Below are 24,808 nucleotides of genomic sequence, written 5' to 3' on the forward strand. Positions count from 1 at the left end.
GTAAAATTGGTGTTAATTCTTATTTAAATGTTTGGTAGAATTCTCCAGTGAAACCATGTGAGCCTAGCCTAAGAGATTTCTATCTTAAGAGCTTTTCATTTACTAATTTAATTTCCTCCATGGTTATAGGGTTATTCTGACTGTCAATTTCATCTTGGGTGACTTGGTGGTTTGTAGTTTCAAGGAATTAGTCCACTTCTTTTAAGTTGTCAAATATGTGAGTTTAATGTTATTCATAGTATTCCCTTGTTATCTTTGAGATGGTTGCAGAAACTATAGAGATACATCCCATTTCATTCCCGACACTGGTGATTTGTGTCTCCTCTCGTTATATTTTTGTCAGTCTTGTTAGAGGTTTATCAATTTTATTGATTGATTCTAAAGAACCAGTTTTCATTATCAATTTTATCTATTCTTTTCTTTTTCTATTTTCAATTTCATTGATTTCCACTCATACTTATTTTCTTTCTTTTGCTGTGTTGGGTTTATTTTGTTCTTCTTTTTCTAGGTTCTTGAGGTAGGAACTTAGATTATTAATTTCAGATATTCTTCTTGTGTAATATAACATTATTGCCAAAAATTTCCTCACAGTACTGCTTTAACTGCATTCCACAGATTTTCATAGGTTGTATTTTCATTTTCTTTCAGTTCTATGTATCTTTAAAAATTTCCTTGTAGGCTTTCTTTCAACCCACAGATTATTTATAAGTATGTTATTCAATTACTCCTTGCTTGCTATTTTCCTGTTGTTTTTCTATTACTGATTTCTTGTTTGATTCCATTATGGCTGGGTATCACACTATATGATTTCAATTCTTTAAAATTGTTTGAGGGTTGGGCACAGTGGCTCACGTCTGGAACTCCAATGGTAGGAATGTCGGGTCCTCTCTTATTGTCCCAAAGGTCTCTGAGTCTCTGGTCTTTTTTTCAGTCAATTTTCTCATTGTTTTTCAGATTTAGTGAATTCTATTTTTTTTGTCTTCAAGTTCACATATATCGTCTCTCATCTTCACTCTACTATTGAGTTCATACAGTAAGTTAAAAAATCTCTGTTATTGTATTTTTTCAGTTCTACATTTTCATCTGGTTCTTTTTTATAACTTCTATTTTTTCCCTCAGATTTTTAATTTTTTCATTCGTTTTAAGATAATTTATAACTTGAAGCATTTTATGATGCTACTTTAAAATCCTTGTCAGATAATCTCAAATCTGATTCATCTTGGTGTTGGTGTCAGCTGCCTGTCTTTGCTCCTTTGAGTTGAGATCTTTTATTTTGGTTCTTGGCATGAATGGTGAGTTTTTAATTATATCTTGGATATCTTGTCTGTTATGTCACGAGAGTCTGGGTCCTATATAAATATTTCATATTAGCAGTCAGTTACCCTATTTAGGTTTAGCACATGCATCTCGCCTTACCTTATGGACTCTGGTTCCAATGTCAGTTTAATTTTCAGAGCCTTTGGTCTGCTTGGCTTCTCTGGTGCTGCTGGATATCCCATTGGTCCCTGAAGATGCTGCCTGAGTGGGAAGAAGGGCTTTCCCTTGTCATGGAAATTGAGTTTCTTTCAGTGGGTGGTGTCCCCCTACCTGTACTCCCCCTATTCCTTGGTATTTCTGGGTAGGGAAGGCAATTCCCTTAAAGAGCAAGAACGTGGTGAGAAGAGAAGATAATCTAGGAGCAAGCCTTGAGGAACCTCAACATTTAAACATTGTAGTGGAGGAGCTGCTGGCAATAGAAGAGGAGGGACAGGATTGCAGAAGGGCTGGGAGTGAGTATTTCAGAAGCAACAGAGGAGAGTATTTCAAGAAGGAGAGCATGGACAGCCATGCCAAAGGCTGTTGAAAAGTCATGTAGGATGAACACTGAAAAGTTTCCACTGGATTAGGCTACATAGCGGTCATCGGCTAGAGCAATTTTGATGGAGAGGTAAGGGTGGAGGCCAGAGTGAAACAGTTTGAAAGTTTAGACGCCCCCTCTAGTTAAGGCTACCTTGGTAGCAAAGCCACATTTCCAGCATGGAAAGTGAGAGGGGAATGATGCCTAGAAATCAAAGGCATCTCTGCATGAACTAAGGAGGAACTAATGCAACTGTAGGAGAGGAGCAGGAGGAAGCTGCCACAGTCTGCATTAAACAGATGTGAGCTTCTCTGGCCTCCAGAATCACTGGCACCATCCTCCCGGGCTCTGCCCCATTCTACTCTCCAGTTCTCAGGGTCCACCACTGCTCACTGCTGCCCACACAGATCCAGCATCCCTGCAGCCCTCCCCTCTCTGCCAAGGGGTTACCATGCCATTATGGATTATCTGGCTCGTCTTCCCCAGAACTGTCAAGGTTCCCATTTCACCAACCAATGAATGCAAATGTTTAAAGAATGTAACAGCTACTTTTAGAAGGGAATCATCTCCAGAATGATTTTAAAAGTCACTGCCTGTTATAGGAACATTCGTCGAGAGAAAAAGAAATCACCAATTTAGTCTCCCTGGACTGGACAGCAATTCTGAGACATTGGCTATCTAAATCATTTTCCCCAAACCCACCAAATGAACACAAAGAAGGAAAAGTAATGACTGTTTTTACATGTTTAGTTGGTGAGTTTTATCACAAGCACATTAAGTTTAGCTAGGTTAACACAGATAGAGTAGAATTCTATTTATGCAATAAGAAGACTTTATAGCCATTGCAACTACCTTGCAGGCAGTGTACAAATACCCTTCTCAAGGACCTTTGAAAAGTGAGGTGAAACGGAAGGTGTTGAGATTATTCGCAAATGTGGGTTCTATTCTCAAACTGGCACCAATAAGATGGGTTACTGTAAATATTTGACATAATTATCTGGATCTTATTTATCATTTGAAAAAGTGCATTAAATCATCCCTAAGGTGCATTTTAGCTCTAATATTATAAGAGTTTCCATACACTTTTACTATTTAAAATGATTAAAGAGTCATGGGCTGTAACCACTTGCTATTACCTTTTTTTGTTGTTTTTTAATTTGAGACAGAGTCTCACTCTGTTGCCCAGGCTGGAGTGCACTGGTGCAATCTCAGCTCACTGCAACTTCCCCCTCCCAGGTTCAAGTGATTCTCCTGCCTCAGCCTTCCGAGTAGCTGGGATTACAGGTGCGTGCCACCACTACCGGCTAATAAAAATTTGTATTTTTAGTAGAGACAGGGGTTTTGCCATGTTGGCCAGGTTGGTGTCGAACTCCTGACCTCAGGTGATCTGCATGCCTTGGCCTCCTAAAGTGCTGAGATTACAGGTGTGAGCCACCACACCCAGCTTAGCTGTTAACGTTTTCTAGAGTTTACCTTTTGATCACAGCCCCACCCATAATTGTTAAATGCTTTCCATCGGGAATTGTGTTGTATGGAAGTTTCCAGAAAAGCAGGGACACTGCTTTCTCAGTCAACTGGCACAGCGATGGCCTACTACAGGTATGCTCCCAGTAGGAGCACCTGGCTGTCAGATGAAGAAGGTACGAGACAATGTGGGCTACTTTCCAGGGAAGCCTAACCCAGGCAAGGAACGACTAGCAGAGCTGAACGCTTGTCTGGCTTCCTCTCTCTCCTCCTGCCTCTCTTTTCCTTCCTTTCTTTGTGAAAGGGAGCAAAACAATACTGCGCGAGATAATGCCCGTAAACCCGTAAACCCTGGGCATTATCATGATAGCCCAGCATGGAGAAGCCCAGCGTGGTGACCCCCTGGGGGCAAAAGCAGCCAGCACAGCAGCCCCAGCCCATGGAGCATATTCCCACAGGGCAGCCTGGGAACCAGGACCCGCGTCATGCCCAGACTCCCGTGGGTGGGCCCAGTCCTCACTGCCTTCCCCCTTCTGTCAACTGCTAGCTAGAGGCCTTTTCCCCCTGCAGAGCCTAAGATGCATCCAGCCCATTCCAAGCCAGTCGCTTTGATACTGCACATTTTATTCCCCCTAAATATATTCACGGCAGCAACAAAGCTTTCAGCACAGAGCAGATGCAGTTCAGAGCAGAGTGAGCTGGAATGTGGTTTTTTTCTAGAGCCCGGACTTTCTGAGGCTCTCCTGGACATCATCTGCCCCGCAGCCTTGCTCCAAACCTGGGTGGCACATAGGTCCCAGGCACCCGGTGGTCAGACTCACATTTTTCTCTCTCATTCTTTCTGTTCCTTTACAGAGATTTCTCAGGATTCTCTTGTTCCGTTCCATGGAGGATCCTCGAGGTGGCCTATATTGTATAGAACCTGGATTGAGAGGCCGCTCACCCCACTGGGCAGAATGATCATTTCAAAATGGAATTCTAAGGGCACGTGATTAGCGTATGAAAGGCCCAGACATGGGCATTCATTGGTAAGTCGGCTGTGACAGCAGCCATCCCTGCACAAAACATTTTCCCCTTGAAAAATCTCACGCAAGTTCAAAATAGCTTTACACAATACTTGTGCTTCTCCCAGAGATGATTTTTTTCTTTTTCTTTTTTTTTTTTAATCCTTGACCTACTTTTCCTCTATGTGCAATATACCTAATGAGTAATAACGACTTCAGAGAGGGTAGCAGCAGGGGAAACAAAGCTGAACGAATGCCTTGAGAGAATGACTCTGAAGCCCTCAGACTCAACAGACTTTCTTCTCAGGGCCAAAACAAGGGCGTTCGTCTGAACTGCAGGTTTGCTGAAGATTCCTACGGCTGGATGATGCCCCGGCTACACAGTCAGGATATCACAGAGGTGGCTAGCAGCAGAACCAGACAGAGAGGCTGACACACACGTGCACACACTCACACTCGCACGCACACACGTGTTCACAAACCCACCCGATCCCCACCCAAGCTAGACGGTGCTGCAAAGAGAATGCTTTGGGGTCTGGAACGTTCACTGCCATCTAAAAATGCTCTTCTAAAACAGACTCTGTCCATGACGGGATCCGCACAGAAAGGGAACAGGCTTCTCCGCCTCTGGAGTCATAAACCCAAACCCCAGAAGGCTCGGGGGAGGAGAGAAGTGGCCGCAGACTTCACTCACACACCGCTCTCCAGTCTGTGCACAGGGAAAACAGCTGCTGCCTCAGCCCCTGAGCGTATGTCAGTCCCTTTGAATGGGAAATCAGAAAAGGTGTCCTTCTAAGCCGGAGATGGGATTCTTGGGAATTGCATGAATAAGCGTCTCTTCTCTCCAAACTATCAGCCACCTTTCTTCAGCAAGATTTTTGCCCCAAGCAGGCCTCCGTGATGGGGGAACATGCAGAGCTGCACTTGCTGAGTCTCTGTCAGGAGCAGGCACTGGGCTGGGGTGATGTCGAACCTCGCAGACGAGTTCAAATCCCACCTCCGGCAGCTATGGGCTATGAAGGCCTAGGCAAGTCACCTTCTTGAACCCTAATTTCCATTCCTGTTAAAAGATGATAATAACATCTGACTTCAGTGTGGTGAGGGTTAGTGATAACTGATATGAAACCACTTCACACATTGAGAGAGAATGCTCTCGATAAATGGTAGCTATGGTGATAAGCAAGACACGGTCCCTGCATTCAGGGAGATGCAATTCGGTGGCCTTGAGGTCAGCTACAAGGCTGCTGAGATTGAGCTGGACCCTGAGTCTTCCTCAGCCCATGACTAGGGCCGGGAAGCAAAGCTGTGTGTAGCAGGTATGGCAGAATGATTGCATTTCAGCTCCAATTTCTCATACCCAATTTTTCAGCAAGCAGTTTGCTTGACTTTACCCTGCCCCCCTGGCTTTTGTTTTTCTGGAACCCTAAGCTTCTCAAAGGAGAGGGCGAGCACGAGAGCGAGCGAGCACCTAGTTCTGGAAAAGAATAGGTTAGAGGCTCTCATGAGGATAGATCCTCAGAGGAGAAACACTGTGTCCTCCGGGGGCATGACCCCAGCCCTTGTGGCTGCCAGCATCATCTGAGGGCCCTGGTCCCTGTGGCCTGGAAGCAGCAGTCTCCCCGCCTGTAAAGGACCCCGTGCATGGAGATAATGAGCTCCTCAGAGGCAACTCCAGGACCTGAAGGGCTGTGGCCTCACCCCTATTTTCTGCCACTTTAAAAGCTGCCTGGTTCTTGTGCCACCCTGGGGGATGGAGGTTGGGGGGGTTGAATAAGGATGGAAAGTAAATATTAGGCCTCTAAGTCAGATTCAACTTGCTTATTCCCACACCTGTGCTCACCTCTGGGAGGCACCAGGTTCTCTTCCTGACTGAGGGAGCTGAGTCTTCCAAGGGCTTCTGTCTCCTCCGGAGCGGGGAGGCATATGCAGACCTCGGCTCCCCAAGCTGGGTCAAGGAAAATGACCTCTTTCCATGCTTCAACTTCCTGGAAGCTCAGGGAAGTCAGGGCCTGTCTCCTGGCTTGGCAAACGCAGCAGGTCTCATTCAAATACAGCGAGACTACCCCTGACGGCCACCTGCCCACAGTGCTCATGTGGTAGGTACAAGCTGACTCCAGCTTTGTCCTCTCCCCAGCGCTGTGCCCATTCCTGACCCTCCTGGGCCAGCTTCAGGTCTCTGGGGCCAGGCGTACCCAGAGCACACCCTTGCTGACCCCTGCCTCGGTATTGGTGCCACTGCAGAGCCAGCAGGCAGGAGGAGCCAACTGGTAGGGGAATAGCAGGGCACAGGAGGGAAGAGGAGGAGCTGGAACATCTGCCCTGGGACCAGAGGTCTCCACGCAGAGAAGTGCAGCTGGACTAGTTTGCTAGGGCTGCCATGACAGGGTGCCAGGCAGGGCAGTTTAAACATTTATTTCTCCCACAATTCTGGAGGCTGGAAGTTCAACATCAAGGTGTCAGCAGGACTGGTTTCTTCTGAGGCCCCTCTCCTTGGCTCGCAGACGGCCATCTTCATGTTCTCATAGGGAGATCAGTCATACTGGATTAGGACCCACCCTTGTGACCTCATTTTACCTTAACCACCTCTTTCAGGACCCAGTCTCCACATACAGTCACAATCGGTGGGTACTGGGGCTTAGGACTTCACCAGGTGAATTTGTTGGGGGACAACATTCAGCCTATAACAGGATCACTGACTGAAACCCTAAGGGGCTGCATGATTTTATTTTCCTCATGGAGAAAGGATCCAGGCCTTCTAGAAAGTTTGACCTTGTTTCTTCTTGGTTTGTTCTGTTGTGTAATTAGGGAAAACATTAGGAAAAAAAGGAAGGAGTCATTTTATACACACACACACACACACACACACACACACACACGCATGTGTTATCATTTTCATTCAATAAAAATATATATTTTTATTATTTTTTATTTTGTTTATTTATTTTTGGGAGAGGGTCTGGCTCTGCCACCCAGGCTGGAGTGCAGTGACGTGATCATGACTCACTGCATCCTCAGCCTCCTGAGCAGCTGGAACCACAGGCATGTACCACCACACTCAGCTTTTTTTTTTTTTTTTTTTGCCGGCGGGGAGTGGAGAGATAAGCTCTTACAATGTTGCCTAGGCTGGTCTTGAACTCCTGGGCTCAAGTCATACTCCTGCCACGGCCTCCCAAAGTGCTGGGATTATAGGCATGAACCACTGTGCCTGGTCTCTTGTGTGTTTTTAGTTGACTTCGAAGAGACCAAATAGCCCCAACCAGACTGTTTTCCAGCTACAAGTGAGGATAGGTTCCTGCTAACCGACTCTCCTGAGGTATCTTTTTTTTTTTTTTTAGCCCACAGATCAGTGTCTTAACCCCACCCGCTCTGAGATCACCATTCCTTTCACAGGTTTAGCCTTAGACCACCCCTGCTCCCCTTCTCTCCTCCGTCCCTTCAGGAGGGGAGACCCCATCCCACCCTGGGAGTTGGCCCATGGAAGGATAGCTGATCGCACTCCCAAGTGGGGTTAGACCATCACTTTGCTACTTCTTATCTCAGCATCGGATCAGCACTTTCATCAGAATAGGGCCCTACTGTGTGCTCAATTTCCAAAACCTCTCAGATACGTTTGATCTTCGTGTCTGCGGGAGGAGGAAGGAAATGAACTTTTACTGAGCCTGCCCCACATTTTAGGTTTATTGTTAGTGGCTTTTTGCATCTGTGGTTTCTTTAATCATCATGTCAACCTATGGCATGATTGTGTATCAAAAAAAAAAAAGTTATTATTCTGTGTAACCCTCAACTCAGCCGCACCCTACTGATGTGCTGCAGAGCGTGGGGTGCAGTACCAGAGACATCTGAATATTAATCCACAGAACACATTGAGCTACAAGTCACGTTGATCTCTAGAACAAAGGGCATGGAGAGCTCAGGAAGAAGAAAATATTTGAGAGTGTGGCAGGGGCTGGTGGGGAGTGGAGAGAGAGCCGGTATCCTGCGGAATACAACTTTGAGGAGAGTTTTAGAAAGTCCTGCTAGGGATGGCTGGTGCATTCCCCTCCTTGCTTTGTTATAAAAGAAGATTTCTGACTTGCCTATTTGTGTTTCCTTGGTGGGTATCAGAGTTCAGGCCCTGGGCTTGTTACATTCAGGTACAGTTGCTATGAGCACCATTTTATAAATGAGGAAACTGAGGCTCAAAGAGATGAAGTCATTGTTGGTCAGTGAAAGACCCACAGATTAACTTCTCGTTTGTCTAACTGCAGTCACCTGACTGGTTCTTCCTGCCCACGGTGCAGACACAATCAGTTCACTGAGGTCGTGGCATTGCAATAGGGAAAGAGTTTAACCGGCGTGAGGCTGACCCACGTGGGAGAACAGGAGTTATCGCTCAAATCAGTCTCTTCAAAGGCTTGGCTATTAAGGTTTTTTGGATAATTTTGTGGACAGGGGGCTAGGGAATGGCTGCTGCTGATTGGTTGGGGATGAAATCACAAGGGTGTGGAAAATGGTCCTCGTGCACTGAGTCTGCCTCTGCGTGGGGGCCACAAGACCTGTTGAGCCATGAGTCATGAGTCCTGGTGGGGTCAGTCTGAAAGATATCTCAAAAACCAATCTTAAGTTCTACAAGAGCAATGTTATTTATAGAAGCAATTGGAAAAGTCACAAATCTTGTGACCTCTGGCCACATGATCCCTGAGCAGTAAGGGATTATAGAAACTATGCCTGTCTTGTCGGAATTCAGGCCCCTCTCATAATCCTAACCTTGTGGCCTTTCATTAGTTTACAAAGGTGGTTTAGTTTGGGGAAAGGCTATTATCACCTTTGCTTTAAATGTAAACTATAAACTAAATTCCTCCGAAAGTTAGCTTGTCCTATGCCCAGGAATGACCAAGGACAGCTTGGAGAGCAGAAGCAAGATGAGGCGAACTATGTCAGATTTTTTACTGCCATAATTTTTGCAAAGTCAACTTCCTAACCACAAAGGCTGTTTTGCAATGTAGTACATAGTCAACACTTCATTAATATTTATTTGAGCCCATTTACTTTTTCACATTTTGGCCAATTAGGAAACAGAGGCACTACTGAGTATTCGGCATTCCCCAGGCCAACCAGCCTTCTGAAGTCCTCGGAGGTGAGAGGACCACCTCCTCCTCTTGGCACTAACTGTGCTGTGCTTTGCACACAGAGTTTCATCAATTCCTGGCATCTCCATCTAACCCCCTCTTCTTAACTTGGACCGGACCATCTTAAGTCTCAGGAAGGATGTCATCCATTGATTTTACCCTGTAGAATGCACACACAGTTACTCTGTGATTTTTCACATTCTCAAGTATTTCTCACTTGCTTTTTATCAACAATGATGTAATAAGGCACACTTCTGTAAGTTCTGTTTCCAGGGAGAAGAATGGAAGCTTTGATTTCCTCTCTCAGCTTGACTAGAAAAAAACAGGTCCTAAAAGCCAGCATTCTTTAACTCCAATGCTAATAATTCCCACTCCTTATTGTGTTTTTAAACCAAAGGGTCAGGTGAAAAGGTAAAGCAAAAATTGCCCCAGAAATCCAAAGAGGCTGGATCTCACATTCAGAGGCCTGCAGGGAACAAAGCCCTGCAGGGATAGATGATGAGGCCTCCCGCACTGAAGGATGCCAGCTGGAGTCAATGCGGCTGAGTGCTGCACTTACCTCCCAGGGAACAGTGCTCTCCTGACCTTGAGCTCCTCCTTCCTCCCACAGGGGATGCCTGAGGGAAGAGGCAGAAAGAAAACTGCCCAAGCAGAGCTCAGATTCTGTCACCTTCTAGCAGAGCTGACTTAGGAAACAGCGAATTGTGAGCTATAATTTCAGGGATGCTTGGAAGACACACTTCCACAAGCTAAATTATTTCTAGATTTTCCACCATCAATGATTATTTCTTGAGTTGATGGATTATCTTCCATCAAAGTGCAAATGTACCTTGAAAGGTATCACTTGTGCACAGGAAGAACTAATGAGTAGATGGCAGATTTTGGAACTAGACCTCTTATCTTGGTTCTTCCATCTCCTACCTGTGTGACCTTGTGTCAGTACCTGACCTCTCTGAGCATGGTTGTCCTCAGGTGACCCTGCCTCATAGAGGTAATGGACTTAAAACCACTCAGACATAATGCATGCTGGAGAAATACTGGCTGCATCCCACCCAATTTAATATGTTGTGTTACCATTTTCATTCAATTCCATATAGTTTTAAATTTCCTTTGAGAACATTGTAATTCAGAGCCTAAACTCTGAGAGTTAGACTGTCAGGATTTAAATGCCACCACCTCTGCCACTTGCTACCTGCAAGACCTTGGGCAAGTGAATTAATGGTTCTGGGCCTCAGTTTTCTTATATGTAAAATGGAATAAAAATTGTACCTCCCTCATAAGATTGTGGAGACCAATGACTTGATACAGATAAAGCACTTGGAACAGTGTGTGACACTTACTCCTACTACGTTAGTATATATTATCCTTAAGCCATCAGTCATTGCCTCTTTCATGTGAATTACCTCATGAGCACATTTCTGTTCTGATAGTTAAGCTAAGTGTTTTAAAGAAAACTACATTTTTTTAAATGTAAATGTTAAGTGGATAAATATTCCCTTTTCTCTTTTGGATTCTTTCCCTTTAGATGTCTTTGGTACATTCATTCTCCTTCTCTTCCAATCCCCCAACCCCCAAACCAAAAAACTCCACTGTTTACCTGTTAAAATGACTTACCGTATTAAGTTATAGAACCCAGCAGACATGCCCAAGACAAGATCAAGGCAGCTGGAAGACTACCTCAGAGATGAGCCAGCTACATGATACGTCCTGTACATCTTTAACTTAGTAGTGCCTAGAGAGTTAGGGCAAATAATACTGCCCTCACTGGCCAGATGATGCTGAAGCGTCTAGGGGACTTGGGATCACTTCCTTGTGTTCTTACCACTGTCCCCAAAGACGTGTCTGACTTGTGAAAAATGAAAAAAGCAGCCTGGCTACAAGGTTAGAGGGTCAGATTTGACCTAGTGTTATTTTTTTTTCAAACAGTGCCCCTTGGCTCTCTGGCGTTTGTGGGTTGAACTCTAAGGATTCTTTAAAATAAAGCCTAATTATTGAAAATAAAGTTCCATGACAGAACTCAGTGTCTCATTTCATTTTACCAGACCCTCCCCCAGCAGCCAATCTATAAAATAGAGAAAATTTGTTATTGGCACAGTCATACCCCCTCTTTTTCATCTCTCTGATGTGGGCAGGACAAGTCTTGGGGTGCCTGCCTCTCCCATAGTCCTCTTCCCATGAGTTCCTCCCACCGTGAGCTGCCATGTTAGAACCATGATCATGTGACCACATGGCCACAGCTGATTGGACAGTGGATAGACAGCAGGGCCAGTGCCTATTCTGCAGACTCATTCCTTAGGCAGTATAAATATGAAACAGAGAGGGGCAATTGAGTGCTTGGTCATGGGAAAATAAACTCAACCTCCATCAGAGAGAAGTAATACTCAGAAGCCATGAGCTGGAGAATCTGTGAATAGGCAGAGGCTGTAACTAGCAGAGGCCAGGAGGTAGAGAAAAGAGAAAGAGTAGGTTGCAAGCAGTCATAGTGATACGGACAGGAGGAAGGGAAATTCTGGGCAGAAGAGGGTGGGTCCCCAGTGAGGGTCCCACCCCCAAGCCTGGAACCACAGCCCAAAGTGAGAACATGCATTCTTGTTTTCCTGCTCAAATGCTGCACTTTCCAAAACCACCCATGGCCTGCCCTGTCTCCTATCTTCTGCCCATAAAAACCCTAGGCTGCACTGGCAGAGAGGAGAAGAGGAGAAGTGCAGGATGTCGGAGATTACAGTTGGACGTCAGGGAGAAGCAGTTTGACTTCAGAGGGATGGCTTGATGGCATTGCTTCAGACAGGAGTCTGGCTGGGGATGGCTGGACTCCAGGGGAAGATCACCTTCCCACTCCATCCCCCTTCCAGCTCCCCTTCCTGCTGAGAGCCACTTTCATCGGCAATAAAATCTTTTGCATTCACCAACCTTTAATTCATTTGTACAATCCGATTTTTCCTGGACAGTGAACAAAAGCTCGGGTACCATAGGTGCGGAGGCAAAAGATTGTCACACTGACCCTCTGCCCTCACTGGCAGAAAGCAGCCACCTCAAGTGAAAAGGCAGAGGGCTCACTGAGTTGTTAACACTTAAATTGTCCATAGACAGCAAAGCTGAAAGAGCGCTGACTGTAACACTCCTTCTGGGTCTTTGGGGGTCATGGATATTCCCTGCTAGATGCTGCTGCAAGGCCTACATGGAGTTTTGCTTCTGCTGGCACCCAAAAGACTCACCCTGGCTCCCACACCCACTCACCTGCATGCTCCCTCCATGAGGGGTTGAGTACAATGGGTTCAAGAGAGTGGAGTTCAGTGGCACCAAAGCAGCTGGCTAGCTCCAGTGCCTGCACTCTGGTTCCCACCCACGAAGGGGTCAGGAAAAATTTCCTGCTTCAATACGGGCAATGGAAGAAAGACCCTTAAGAGCTGAGTAAAGGTAAGGGCTAAGGGCATCAGAGGGCTCCTGCTGCTGAGGTGATGATCACCCTAAGACTACCCTTCCTGGATCACTTTCCTATTCCCATGAGGCCTGACTGTAAAAATACTTCTGGGGTCCCTTTGAAGTTTGTGCATGTCATCTATATTCCATCCTTTACTCCAGAGCTGCCCTTATAATAAACACAGCTTACTCAAGCAACCACAGTACAGCTCAGTTTCTTAAAACCTAAGACTAACACACCTATTGTATGAACCTCTGGGTACTTCTGCTCCCCTACACTTACCTAAGTACCATGCAAAACCCAGCTGCCAATTAGCCCCCATTGGGCCACTTGAGGTTCTACAAATGACCCATCTTTCAAGACCCTGTGAAATAAATTGGAAATTATCACCTTTCAGGTGCTGAAACTGGCAGGTGTCGGAGAGGTGGACGATGTGTGGTGTTTGGGGCCAGAAGACATAGCCAGTGACCTTCTACCGCACTGCAATGAAAAGCTCTCTATTCTGCCTCCTGAAAGCCCAGCCCTGCACAGCTCCCAACCTGGTAGATTAGGGCTGGAAAGGTAACCTAACAAAAGTTTGTCTTAAGGTGGTAGAGAGAGAAAAGAAAAATCTCCACTAGCTGGCTGTTCTCCCATCTCTCTCCCTCTTCTTGGCCCTCCCTATTCCCTGAGACACAATGATATTGAAATTAGGCCAGTTAATAACCCTACAATGGCCTCTAAATGAGTGAAAGAAAGGGTCACATGTCTCTTACTTTAAATTAAAAGCTAGGAATTATTAAGTTTAATGAGGAAGGCATATTGAAAGCCAAGACAGGCTGAAAGCTATGACTCTTGCACCAGTCAGTTGTGAGTGCAAAAGAAAAGTTCTTGAAGAAAATGAAAGGTACTACTCCAAGGAACACATGAAGATTAAAAAAAAAAGTGAAACCTTATTATTAGCCTTATTGCTGATATGGAGAAAGCATGAATGGTCTGGATAAAGGATCAAACCAGTCACAACATTCCCTTAAGCTGAAACCTAATCCAGGGCAAGGCCCTAACTCTCTTCAGTTCTGTGAAGGCTGAGAGAGATGAGGAAGCTGCAGGAGAAAAGTTGAAAGTTAGCAGAGATCAGTTCATGAGGTTTAAGGAAAGAAGCTTTCTTTCTAACAGAAAAGTACAGAAGCAGCAGCAAGTGCTGATGTAGAAGCTGTAGCAAGTTATCCAGAAGATCAAACTGAGATATTGATGAAGGTGGTTACACTCAACAACAGATTTTCAATGTAGACGAAATGGCCTTCTGTTGGAGTAAGACACTGTCTACGTTTTTCAGAGCTAGAGAGAAGTCAATGCCTGGCTTCAAAGCTTCAAAGGATGGGATGACTCTCTTGTTAGAGGCTAATGCAGCTGGTGACTTTAAGTTGAAGTCAATGCACATTTACCATTCCCAAAATGCTAGGGGCCTTAAGAATGATGTTAACTCTTAGCCTTTACTTTCTGCTGTAAAAAATTAAAAGAAAAAGAAAAAAAAATAAAAGAATTATGTGAACTCTACTCAATGTTTTATAAGTGGAATAACAAAGCCTGGCTGACAGCACATCTGTTTACAGCATGGTTTACTGAATTTTTTGAGTCCACTCTTAAGACTTACTGCTCAGAAAAAGAGATTCTTTTCACAACATTATGGCTTATTGACAATAGACCTGGTTACCCAAGAGCTCCAATGGAGACGTCAAAGGAGATTAATGTTGTTTTCATGCCTGCTAACACAGCATCCATTTTGCAACTCATAAGATCAAGGAGTCGTTTCAACTTCGAAATCTTATTTAAGAAATTCATTTCATAAGGCTGTAGTTGCCATAAATAATGATTCCTCTGATGGATCTAGGCAAAGTAAACTGAAAATTTGGAAAACATTCATCACTCTGGATACCATTAAGAACATTTGTGGTTCATGAGAGAAGGTGAAAATATCAACACTGGCCAGGCATGGTGGATCCTAACACTTTGTGAGACTGAGGTGAGAGGGCTGCTTGAGTCCAGGAGTTTGAGACCAGCCTGGGCAACAGAGGGAGGCCTTGTTATCTCAAAAACAAACAAACAAACAAACAAACAAACCCCACAACATTAATAGGAGTTCGAAACAATATATGACTTTGAGGGGTTCAAGACTTCAGTGGAGGAAATAACTGCAGATGTGGTAGAAATAGCAAGAAAACACCAGAGAACTAGAATTAGAAGTGGAGTCTGAAGATGTGACTGAATTGCTGCAACTTCTTGATAAAACTTGAATGAATGAAGAGTAGCTTCTTATTGAACAAAGAAAGTGGTTTCTTGAGATAGAATCTACTCCTGGTGAAGACGCTGTGAACATTGTTGAAATTCAACAAAGTATTCAGAATATTCCTAAACTTAATTACTAAGGCAGCAGCAGAGTTTGAGAGTATTGAGCCCAATTTTTTGGGGAAAAAAAAAGTTATTCTGTGGATAAAATGCTCTCAAACAGCATCACATGCTACAGAGAAATTTTTCACAACAGGAAGAGCCAATGGATACAGTAAAGTTCATTGTTGTCTTATGTTAAGAAATTGCCACAGTGACCCACAAATTAATCAACCACCACCCTGATCAATCAGCAGCCATCAACATTGAGGGAAGACTGTCCACAAGCAAAAAGATTATGACTGGCTGAAGGCTCACTTGATCACTAGCAATTTTTAGCAATAAGGTATCTTTTAAAGTTAAGGTATTTAGACTGGTTTTCTAGACATAATGCTATCGCATACTTAATAAACCACAGTATAGTGTAAACATAACTTTCATGCGTTTAACATAACTGGGAAACAGAAACTTGTCTGACTCACTTGATTGCAGTGGTCTGGACCTGAAGCCTCAGTATCTTCCAGGTATGCCTGTACTTTCTCCACGGTTTTGTCCTTTAGCCTCCTTGTGGGAAATGGGAGAAATCACAGCTAACGCACACTGAGCTGATGCTATTGCACCAAGCTATTACCATGTCCCAGGCATTGTCCTGAGTGTTTATCACATCCTGATCCTCACAGGAACCCTATGAGGTTGGCCCATATTGGCCCCATTTAGGGATGCGACGATTGAGGCACAGAAAGATAACTTTTCGAAGACGGCACAGCTAGGAAGCCACAGAACTGAGATGTGAACCTGCAGAGCCAACTTTAAAGGCCTGGACTCATCTTCAGGAGTAACTACAGGATAAAAGCCCTCATTGCCCAACTGTGTGGGTCCAGGGAGCTCAGGGCTCTTCAGAGACAGACAAGGTGGGCATTTTTTTTTCAAAGTTTTTGAAGTTTCCTCCCAAACATACTATCTAGTGTCTGCCTGATATTCCATCATATAAATATACCATCATTTCAAACCATTTTCCTGATGTGAAACATTTATGCTGTTCCCAAGTCTTCAGTATTTTGGACAGGAATGCCTTTGTACCTACTTCATGGTCTGGTGATCCCTCTCCTTCCTTTTAAACTCTCTGCAGCCTCTCTGGGTAACCTGTTGTGGTGGACCACGCCTCTTCATCCTCCTCTGTACTGCCCACCACCTGTGAACAGAACACACAGCAGAGATTCAGCAGCAGCCTCTACCTATCACAGCAGGGTTGCCAGGCAAAGTAGAGGAGGCCCAGTTATATTTGAATTTCAGCTAAGTAAGCAATAATTTTTAGTATAAGTATGTCCCCAGTATTTCAGGGGACATACTTATACTAAAGATTGTTTTCTAGTTTATCTACAATCCAAATTTAACTGGGCATCCTGTGTTTTTCTGGCAAAACCATCTCAGAGGGCTGGCTTCTTCCTGCAACAGCAGTTTTAATCAACTGAGCACTTTATTTCGTTTTTGCCACAGAAGAATTGATTGCCTTTTCCTCTGCTCAGGGTGGGGCAATGGGGTGCTGCTGCATTTTAAGAATTGAAAATGCTTCAGTGCTTGCAACTTTCCCAAGCCGGTCTTCCCAGCCTCAGAATTGCTGCTGTTACTTCCCTGCTTGGTTTAGGTTCTGAGGCCAGATTTGCCACATCCATCCCTTAGGCATTGAGAACTTATGTTTGCTTCCATCGGGGTTGTGTTCAGGAACCTCTCCTGGGCTAACTGGCATCTGGGGTCAGAGTGAGGTGGATGAGGAGAAACGCATCAGCCCTTGGCCCCTGGATACTCCGCCAGTGGCTTCATACCTGGGAGTCACAGACCTTGCTGAGTGAAGGTCAGCCACACTGGACAGTCCTTTTGAGAACCGGCTTTTTAACCAGCAGAGACAGAGTGGTCACCAACAGAACATCAGGCCTTGACGATTGGAGGACTTAGCACAAAAGAAGGTGGGAGGCAGGACAGAGGACAGGTAAGCCTGCTTCTCCTCCTGTGGTGGTCCAGCAGAAGTACAGAAGTGTCCAGAGTGCTCCCAAACGGAGTCAAGCTGCATCTGCTCCAGGAACCCTTTCTTGATAGGAACAGGGGGGCAGTATCCTCTCATTTATCCCCCACCTCTTCCAGAGGGCATGCCTGGGCCAAGGCTCACCTGGCTTCATGCGTGAGCTGTGTCTGTATTCACCCTGCATCAGCTCAGTTCAACACATCTTTCTGAACACCTGCTATGTGCTGGGTTGCAGACTGACAGCTTCTCTCTCTCTCTTTTTTTTTTTGAGAGGGAATTTCATTCTTGTTGCCCTGGCTAGGGTGCAACAGCGTGATCTCAGCTCACTGCGATCCTCGCCTCCCAGGTTCAAGCAATTCTCCTGCCTCAGCCTCCTCAGTAGCTGGGATTACAGGCATGTGCCACCACGCCTGGTTAACTTTGTATTTTTAGTAGAGACAGGGTTACACCATACTGGTCAGGCTGGTCTCAAACTCCCGGCCTCAGGTGATCCACCTGCCTCGGCCTCCCAAAGTGCTAGGATTACAGGCATGAGCCACTGTGCCCAGCCCTTCTTTTTTTTTTTTTTCACTTTGCGAGGGAGTCTTGCTCTGTCGCCTAGGCTGGAGTGCAGTGGCACCAGCTCAGCTCACTGCAACCTCTGCGTCCTGGGTTCAAGCGATTCTCCTGCCACAGCCTCCGGAGTAGCTGGGATTACAGGCACATGCCACCATGCCCAGCTAATTTTTGTATTTTCAGTAGAGACGAGGTTTCAACATGTTGGCCAGGCTGATCTTGAACTCCCGACCTCAGGTGATCCGCCCATCTTGGCTTCTCAAAGTGCTGGGATTACAGGTGTGAGCCACCACATCCAGCCACAGCTTCTTTGTGCCTTAACACAATGCAAAGAGACCAAGAATGCTCTCTGCAGTCTCTTTGTTAAGGGCACTAATCCTATTCATGAGGGCTCCATCCTCATGACCTAATTGCCTCCCAAAGCCCCACCTCCAAACACCATCACCTTGGGGGTGAGGATTTCAACCAAGAGTTTGGCAGGGAGGGCACAAACATTCAGACCATAACACCATGAGATTGAGGAAAAAATGTTTTTTAACGCTCACATCTTCGGGAAGTAACTTGGCACAGCCTACTCAGGGACACCTTTTGCCCACAGAAATCCAGCAGAGGAAATTGTTCAAAAGCTCATTACACACAAGCACCTACCACATCCCTGGGCACCTCTTCCTCATCCATCTCTTCTTCTCTCCACCCGCAAACTGTCTGCCTGGGCTAGCTTGGGCTAATTACTGAGCAATAAAGTGTCTGATTTTTTATATAGTGGCTCTGTTCGGGGCTGCCAAAGACATTAAAAGTAGGGCCGGGGTAGGAGAGAAAAACATATTTTTCCATTATTTTACCTAGAAGATTCATTTGAGGGGGAGAAATAGGCTCACTGCCCTAATCAGAGAGTTGGATGAGAAAAAATTCCTCATTAATTTTAAATATGTCAACTGAAGAAGGAGATTAAAGTGAGGACGATGGATGAGTGGTGCTTCTGGGAACAGACAAAAGCACACCCAGGAAAGGGTATGTGGTCCCCATTAGGCCCTCAGCAGAAACAGAGCTACCCTCACTAGTTCTGCAGGGACAGCAGCTCCGGAGGGTGCCCCTTGGAACAGGGGCACCATGCACTGGACATCCCCTCCCACGGCAGGGGCTGGCACTGCCCACTCGGCTGGCAAGACTATAGGGCGATGAGGACTTGGCTCTGATGAAGTCGGAGCTGGAGATGAAATACTGTGGGCTCTTGGCATCCTCCTAAGTGGCCTGGCAAGGCGTAGATAATAATAAGGGAGCATCCCATTCGGTGTTTACCCTCAGCTGTCTCTAGTAGGCAAGTTGCAAATGTTCGCCTTTATTAACACGTGTCTTCTCATTACTCTGCAAAGCAGACGGGTCTATGGTGTCTTTGAGAAAGAAATACTGGCTGGTTTCTTAGAGCAACTTCAAATTCCAGCCCCTTGTTCCATGCTCAGATTGCTGTGCAACTTAGAGGGGGCCCCTTGGCTCCTGCCAAAGTGGCAAGAGGTGAGCATTGAGGGAGTGGTTGGCAGGACAGGTGGCCAACATCAAAGGAAAGCTAAGCTACTGTTCACAGCTGCTCTCTATCCAGGCCCTTTGTAGGAAGCCCTCCGATTTACCTGTGGGTTCTCGTGGGAGCCCACGCAGGTGTGTTTTCTGTGTGCTCAGCCTCCCTTGTAGAACCAATCCTCCCTACTCTCGGTTCAGATAATTCAGGTCGAGGGTGGGCATGTGACCTGGACCAGGCCAATTAACAACTGTACGTATTCCTGGGTATGTAACAAGCCAGAAAAGTCAGAATCAATTTAGGACCTTTCTGGAGGTATTGGAAGAGGGACTCTTTTCATGGTTTGCTAAGTTGGTGGAATGTAAAATATCTTTGCCATCATTTGGGAAAAGGCTGCCTAGGAATAAAATCAATGTGAAAGAAAGCAGGGCTAAAATTGAGAGGTGGAATCCCAATTACATGGTTTTAGTACTTGGGTCAAGCTGTGCCTGAAACTCATAGACTTTCCATTACCTGAGCCAATGCCACCTTTTTGCCTTAATCCAGCTTGGGTTTAGTTTCTATAGTTTACAATCAAAAGAGCTCTGTTTCATACTCTAAGTATATAAATTTGGACACGTCCTATTTCTGAGACTCAGTTTTCTCATAGGTAAAATAGGGATAATAATTATCTACAGCTATTGAACAAAGCCAGTCACAGGACCAAGAATATGATCTTTCCTTGGCCATATTGACCATTTTGGTCCTAGTTTTCTCTTGCAAAATGGGCGAACAAGACTGCTTGACCTCCCAGGAATGGAAGCAGTTGGGATAATGGATGTGGAAAGGAACCTGTACACTTATATGGAATTTTTTTTTTCTAGGGGAAACCACATTAAAAAAAACTTTTTATTTTTGAGAGGATTGTAGATCTACATGCAGTGATAAGAAGCAACTTGGCCGGGCACCGTGGCTCACGCCTGTAATCCCAGCACTTTGGGAGGCCAAGGCGGGTGGATCACAAGGTCGGGAGCTGGAGACCACCCTAGCCAACATGGTGAAACCCCATCTCTACTAAAATTACAAAAATTAGCCGGATGTGGTGGTGCACACCTGTAATCCCAGCTACTGAGGAGGCTGAGGCAGGAGAATCACTTGAACCCGGGAGGGGAAGGTTGCAGTGAGCCGAGATCGCACCACTGCACTCCAGCCTGGGTGAGAGAGCAAGACTCTATCTCAAAAAAAGAAGAGAGAGAGAGAAAAAAAAGGAAGCAATACACACTTCACCCGGTTTCCCCAGTGGTAACGTCTTGCATTACTATAGTAAATAGCAGAATTAGGAAACTGGCATTGATGCAGTACATTGATCTTAGAATTTCACCACCTTTACATGCATGCAGTTGTGCGTGCGTGTGTGTGTATACTTAGTTCTATGAAATGTGAGTTCGTATGACCACCACCACAGTCAGAATATAGAATACAAGGATCCCTTATGCTATCCTGTTTTAGCCATGGCCTTCTCCTCCCCTCTCATCTTGCCAAATCCCTGACAGCTACGAATCTGTTCTCCAGCTCTGCAATTTTACTATTTCAAAAATATTGTATGCACAGAATCATACGATAGGTAACTTTTTGAGATTGGCTCTTTTCACTCAGCATGACTACACTGAGATCCATCCAACTTGCCGCGGGTATCAGTAGTTTCTCCCTTGTATTGCTGAATGGTGTCTCACGGTATGGATGTAGTACAGTTTAATACATTATTAGAGGGCATTTTGGTCGTCTCCAGCTTTTTTGGCTATAACAAATAAAGCTTCTATGAACACTGTGTATAAATTTTTGTTAAAAACCCAAGATTTTGAAATGAAAATTTCTCTGGGATAGAGGCCCAAGAATGTAATTGCTAAATAAGTTCATTTTTAGTTTTAAAAGAAACTGATAGCCAGGCACAGTGGCTCATGCCTGTAATCCCAGCACTTTGGGATCCCGAGACAGGCAGATCGCTTGAGCCCAGTAGTTCAAGACCATCCTGTGCAACATGGCAAAATACTGTTCCTACCCAAACAAAATACAAGAGTTAGCTGGACATGGTAACACACATCTGTAGTCCCAGCTACTTGGGCGGCTGAAGCAGGAGGATTGCTTGAGCCCAGGAGGTTGAGGCTGCAGTGAGCCATGATGGTTCCACTGCACTCCAGTCTGGTGGACAGAGTGAGAACCTGTCTCAAAAAAACCAAACCAAGGCCGGGTGCGGTGGCTCACGCCTGTAATCCCAGCACTTTGGGAGGCCAAGGCGGGTGGATCACGAGGTCAGGAGATCAAGACCATCCTGGCTGACATGGTGAAACCCCGTCTCTACTAAAAATACAAAAAATTAGCCAGACGTGGTGGCGGGTGCCTGTAGTCCCAGCTACTCAGGAGGCTGAGGCAGGAGAATGGCGTGAACCTGGGAGGCGGAGCTTGCAATGAGCCGAGATTGTGCCACTGCACTCCAGCCTGGGTGACAGAGCCACACTGTCTCAAAAAAAAAAAAAAAAAAAAAAAAACTAACCAAAACAAAAACCAAAAAACTGACAAGCTATTTTTTAGAATGGCTGTACTATTTTTTATTTCCACCAGCAGTGTATAAGTGGTCTGATTTTTCCGCATTCTCAGCAGCATTTGGTGTTATCACTATATTTTATTTTAGCCATTCTGGTAGGTATGTAATGCTACCTTGTACTTTTATTTGGTATTTTTCTAATGGCTAATGATGTTGAATATCTTTTCACATGCTTGTTTCCCATCTGGACATCCTCTTCAGTGAAATGTCTGTTACATGTCTTTTGCCCATTTTCTAATTGGATTGTTGAGTTTAGAGAATTGTTACATATTCTAGATACAAGTCCTTTGTCTAACATGTGATTTTCAAATAATTTTTCCCAATCTGTAGCTTGTCTTTTTGTCCTCTTAACATAAGCTTTTACAAGAAAAGCTTTTAAGTTTGATAAGTTTCAATTTATCAATTTCTTCTCTTTTTCTGAGACAGGCTCTCAATCTGTTGTCCAGGCTGGAGTGCAGTGGCACGATCATGACTCACTGCAGCTTTGACATCCCAGGCTCAAGCAATCCTGCCACCTCACCCTCCTGAGTAACTGGGACTATAGGCACACGCCACCATGGCTAGCTAATTTTTAAAAAATATATTTTTAGTAAAGACGAGGTCTATCTTGCCCAGGCTGGTCTCAAACTCCTAAGCTCAAGTGATCCTCCTGCCTCAGCCTCCCAAAGTTCAGGGATTACAGGCGTGAGCCACCACAGCTGGCATCTCCCTAAATATTTAGGTCTTCTTTGGTTTCTTTCATCAGCACTTTGTAATTTCAGCATAAGGATACCGTGTATGTTTTGTTTGATCTGTTTGATAACTATTTCCATTTCTTTGGGCAATTATTAATTGTGCTGCATTTTTAAATTTTGGTTTCCACTTGTTCATTGTTAGTATATAGAAATGCAATTGATGTTTGTGTGTTGATCTTGTATCCTGTGATCTTACTGAGCTCAATTATTTGTCCTATGAAGTTTTGTTTTGTTTTGCAGATTCCTTGGGATTTCAACCATATTGTCTGCAAATAAAGACACTTCTATCTTCTTTTTTACTCTAAATGACTTTTATTTCTTTTTCTTCCCTTAATGCAATGACTAAAACTTCCAGCACATTGTTGAATAAGAGTGGTGAGAGCAGGCATCCTTATCTTGTTCCCGTCTTAGAAGGACAGCATTCAATCTTTCACCATTGAGTATGACGTTAGCTTTAGGTTTATACAGATGCTCTTTATGAGATCAAGCAAGTTCCCCTTTATTCCTAATGTACTGAGTGCCTTTAATCATTGATGGGTGTTGAAGTTGTCAAATGTTTTTCAATGTCAATGGATGTGATCATATTTTTCTTCTTTGGCCTGTTGATATGGTGAATCACATTGACTATCAAGCATTGAGCTAGCTGTACATATGTGGAATAAATGCCATGTGGTCATGGGATTTATACATTGTTACATTCAATTGGCTAAAATTTTGTTCAGAATTGTTGCCCATATTTTAATTGGAATTTGTTTTACTGTTGAGTTTTGTGAGATTCATATATTTAATATACAAGTTCTCTGTTAGATATATAGGTTGCAAATCTTTTCTCTCAGTCTATAGCATGTCTTTTCGTCCTCCTTACAGGTCTTTTGCTGAGCAAAAGTTTTAAATTTAGATAAAGTTGAATATATCAATCTGCTATGAACTGAATTGTGTCCTTCAAAAATTCCTATGTTGAATTTTCTAACTCCCAATGAGACTCAGTGTGACTCTGTTTTGGCCTGAGAGGAGGTGATAAAGGTTAAATGAGGTCATAAGGGTAGTACTTTAATCCCATAGGGCTGGTGCTCTTACAAGAAGAATAGAGACAGGAGAAAGAGGAGCAACAAAGAAAGCTTTGAAAGACCAGCCATTGACTTTGAGGAAGTCCAGGAAAGGACAGTGTCCAGGAAGTGGGAGAAGAAACTTTTTCAGTGTGGAGAGAGATCCTGATACTTCAGAAGCCTCTGATAATTCAAATCTTTTTATACAGAAACAACCAGCTATGCCTTGGGATCAAAATCTAGAACAATCAAATGGAAACTGCAGTGAAGATGAACAAAAGGGAAAGCAGAAATGTAGAGAAGGAGGAGGAGAAGCAGGCAGAAAGAGAGAGTGAGAAAAAGAAGAGGAAGATGAAAAGGAGCTGGAAGATGAACAGGAAAAAAAAAAAAAAAAGGAAAAAGGAAATGAGAAACAGTATCCCAAGAAAAGATTAGTCAGCAAATCCTTCATGGACAATCTCTGGGCAAAGTTTAAGTTAAACAGGTGCCCACAATACAAGAGAGTCTATCACTCTTATTTGAATTTGGCATGACACATAAACAGATAAGTCAATGGTTTTGTAAAAAGAAGAAGAAATACATCAAACATATATCCAAGAGAAAGCATAAGAAAACACATACGAGATGGGGTCTCTCTGTATTGCCAAGGCTGGCCTCGAACTCCTGCCCTCAAGCGATCTTCCCACCTTGGCCTCCAGAAATGCTGTGAATCCAGGCATGAGCCATCACAACTGGCTAAGACAATTTATATGACACCATTCTCACCAATAAATGGAGTTCTGAAAGGATAAACAAGAAAATATTAACAATCGTTAATTCCGTGGAGTAGAAGTAAATGAGGGGATTGAAAAGGAGGTTTTATAGTTTATTTTTACCCTACTGTAGATTTAAAGTTTTTATAATGGATGTTAATTCATTTTATTTAAGAAAAAAATCAATGAATAAATTAAAAAAAAAAAAAGAAGAAGAGAGACTCTCTCTCTCTCATGTGAGAGAGTCTCTCACACGAGGACACTGTGAGAAAGCAGCTGTCTACCAGCTAGGAAGAGAGCCCTCACCGGAAGCTGAACCCTATCAGACCTTCATCTTGGACCTCCAGCCTATAGAACTGTGAGAAAATACATTGCTGTTGTTTCAGCCACCTAGTCCATGGTATTTTGT

The 24,808-nt window shown here is 44.4% G+C and overlaps 1 protein-coding gene across 1 annotated transcript; it reads left to right on the plus strand.

Moving 5' to 3' along the window:
• Window positions 1-3,677: 3,677 nt before the first annotated feature.
• On the plus strand, window positions 3,678-24,528 carry LOC102117985 (NANOG neighbor homeobox-like). Its single transcript, XM_074012527.1, is given in 8 exon segments — window positions 3,678-3,800; window positions 4,613-4,688; window positions 6,440-6,572; window positions 19,371-19,426; window positions 21,509-21,606; window positions 23,857-24,136; window positions 24,139-24,278; window positions 24,280-24,528. Coding segments are annotated over 8 exon segments (1,065 nt in total). The 3' UTR covers window positions 24,439-24,528.
• The last annotated feature ends 280 nt before the right edge of the window (window positions 24,529-24,808 follow it).

The sequence above is a fragment of the Macaca fascicularis genome, chromosome 13, assembly GCF_037993035.2.
Source record: "Macaca fascicularis isolate 582-1 chromosome 13, T2T-MFA8v1.1".
Lineage (NCBI taxonomy): Eukaryota > Metazoa > Chordata > Mammalia > Primates > Cercopithecidae > Macaca > Macaca fascicularis.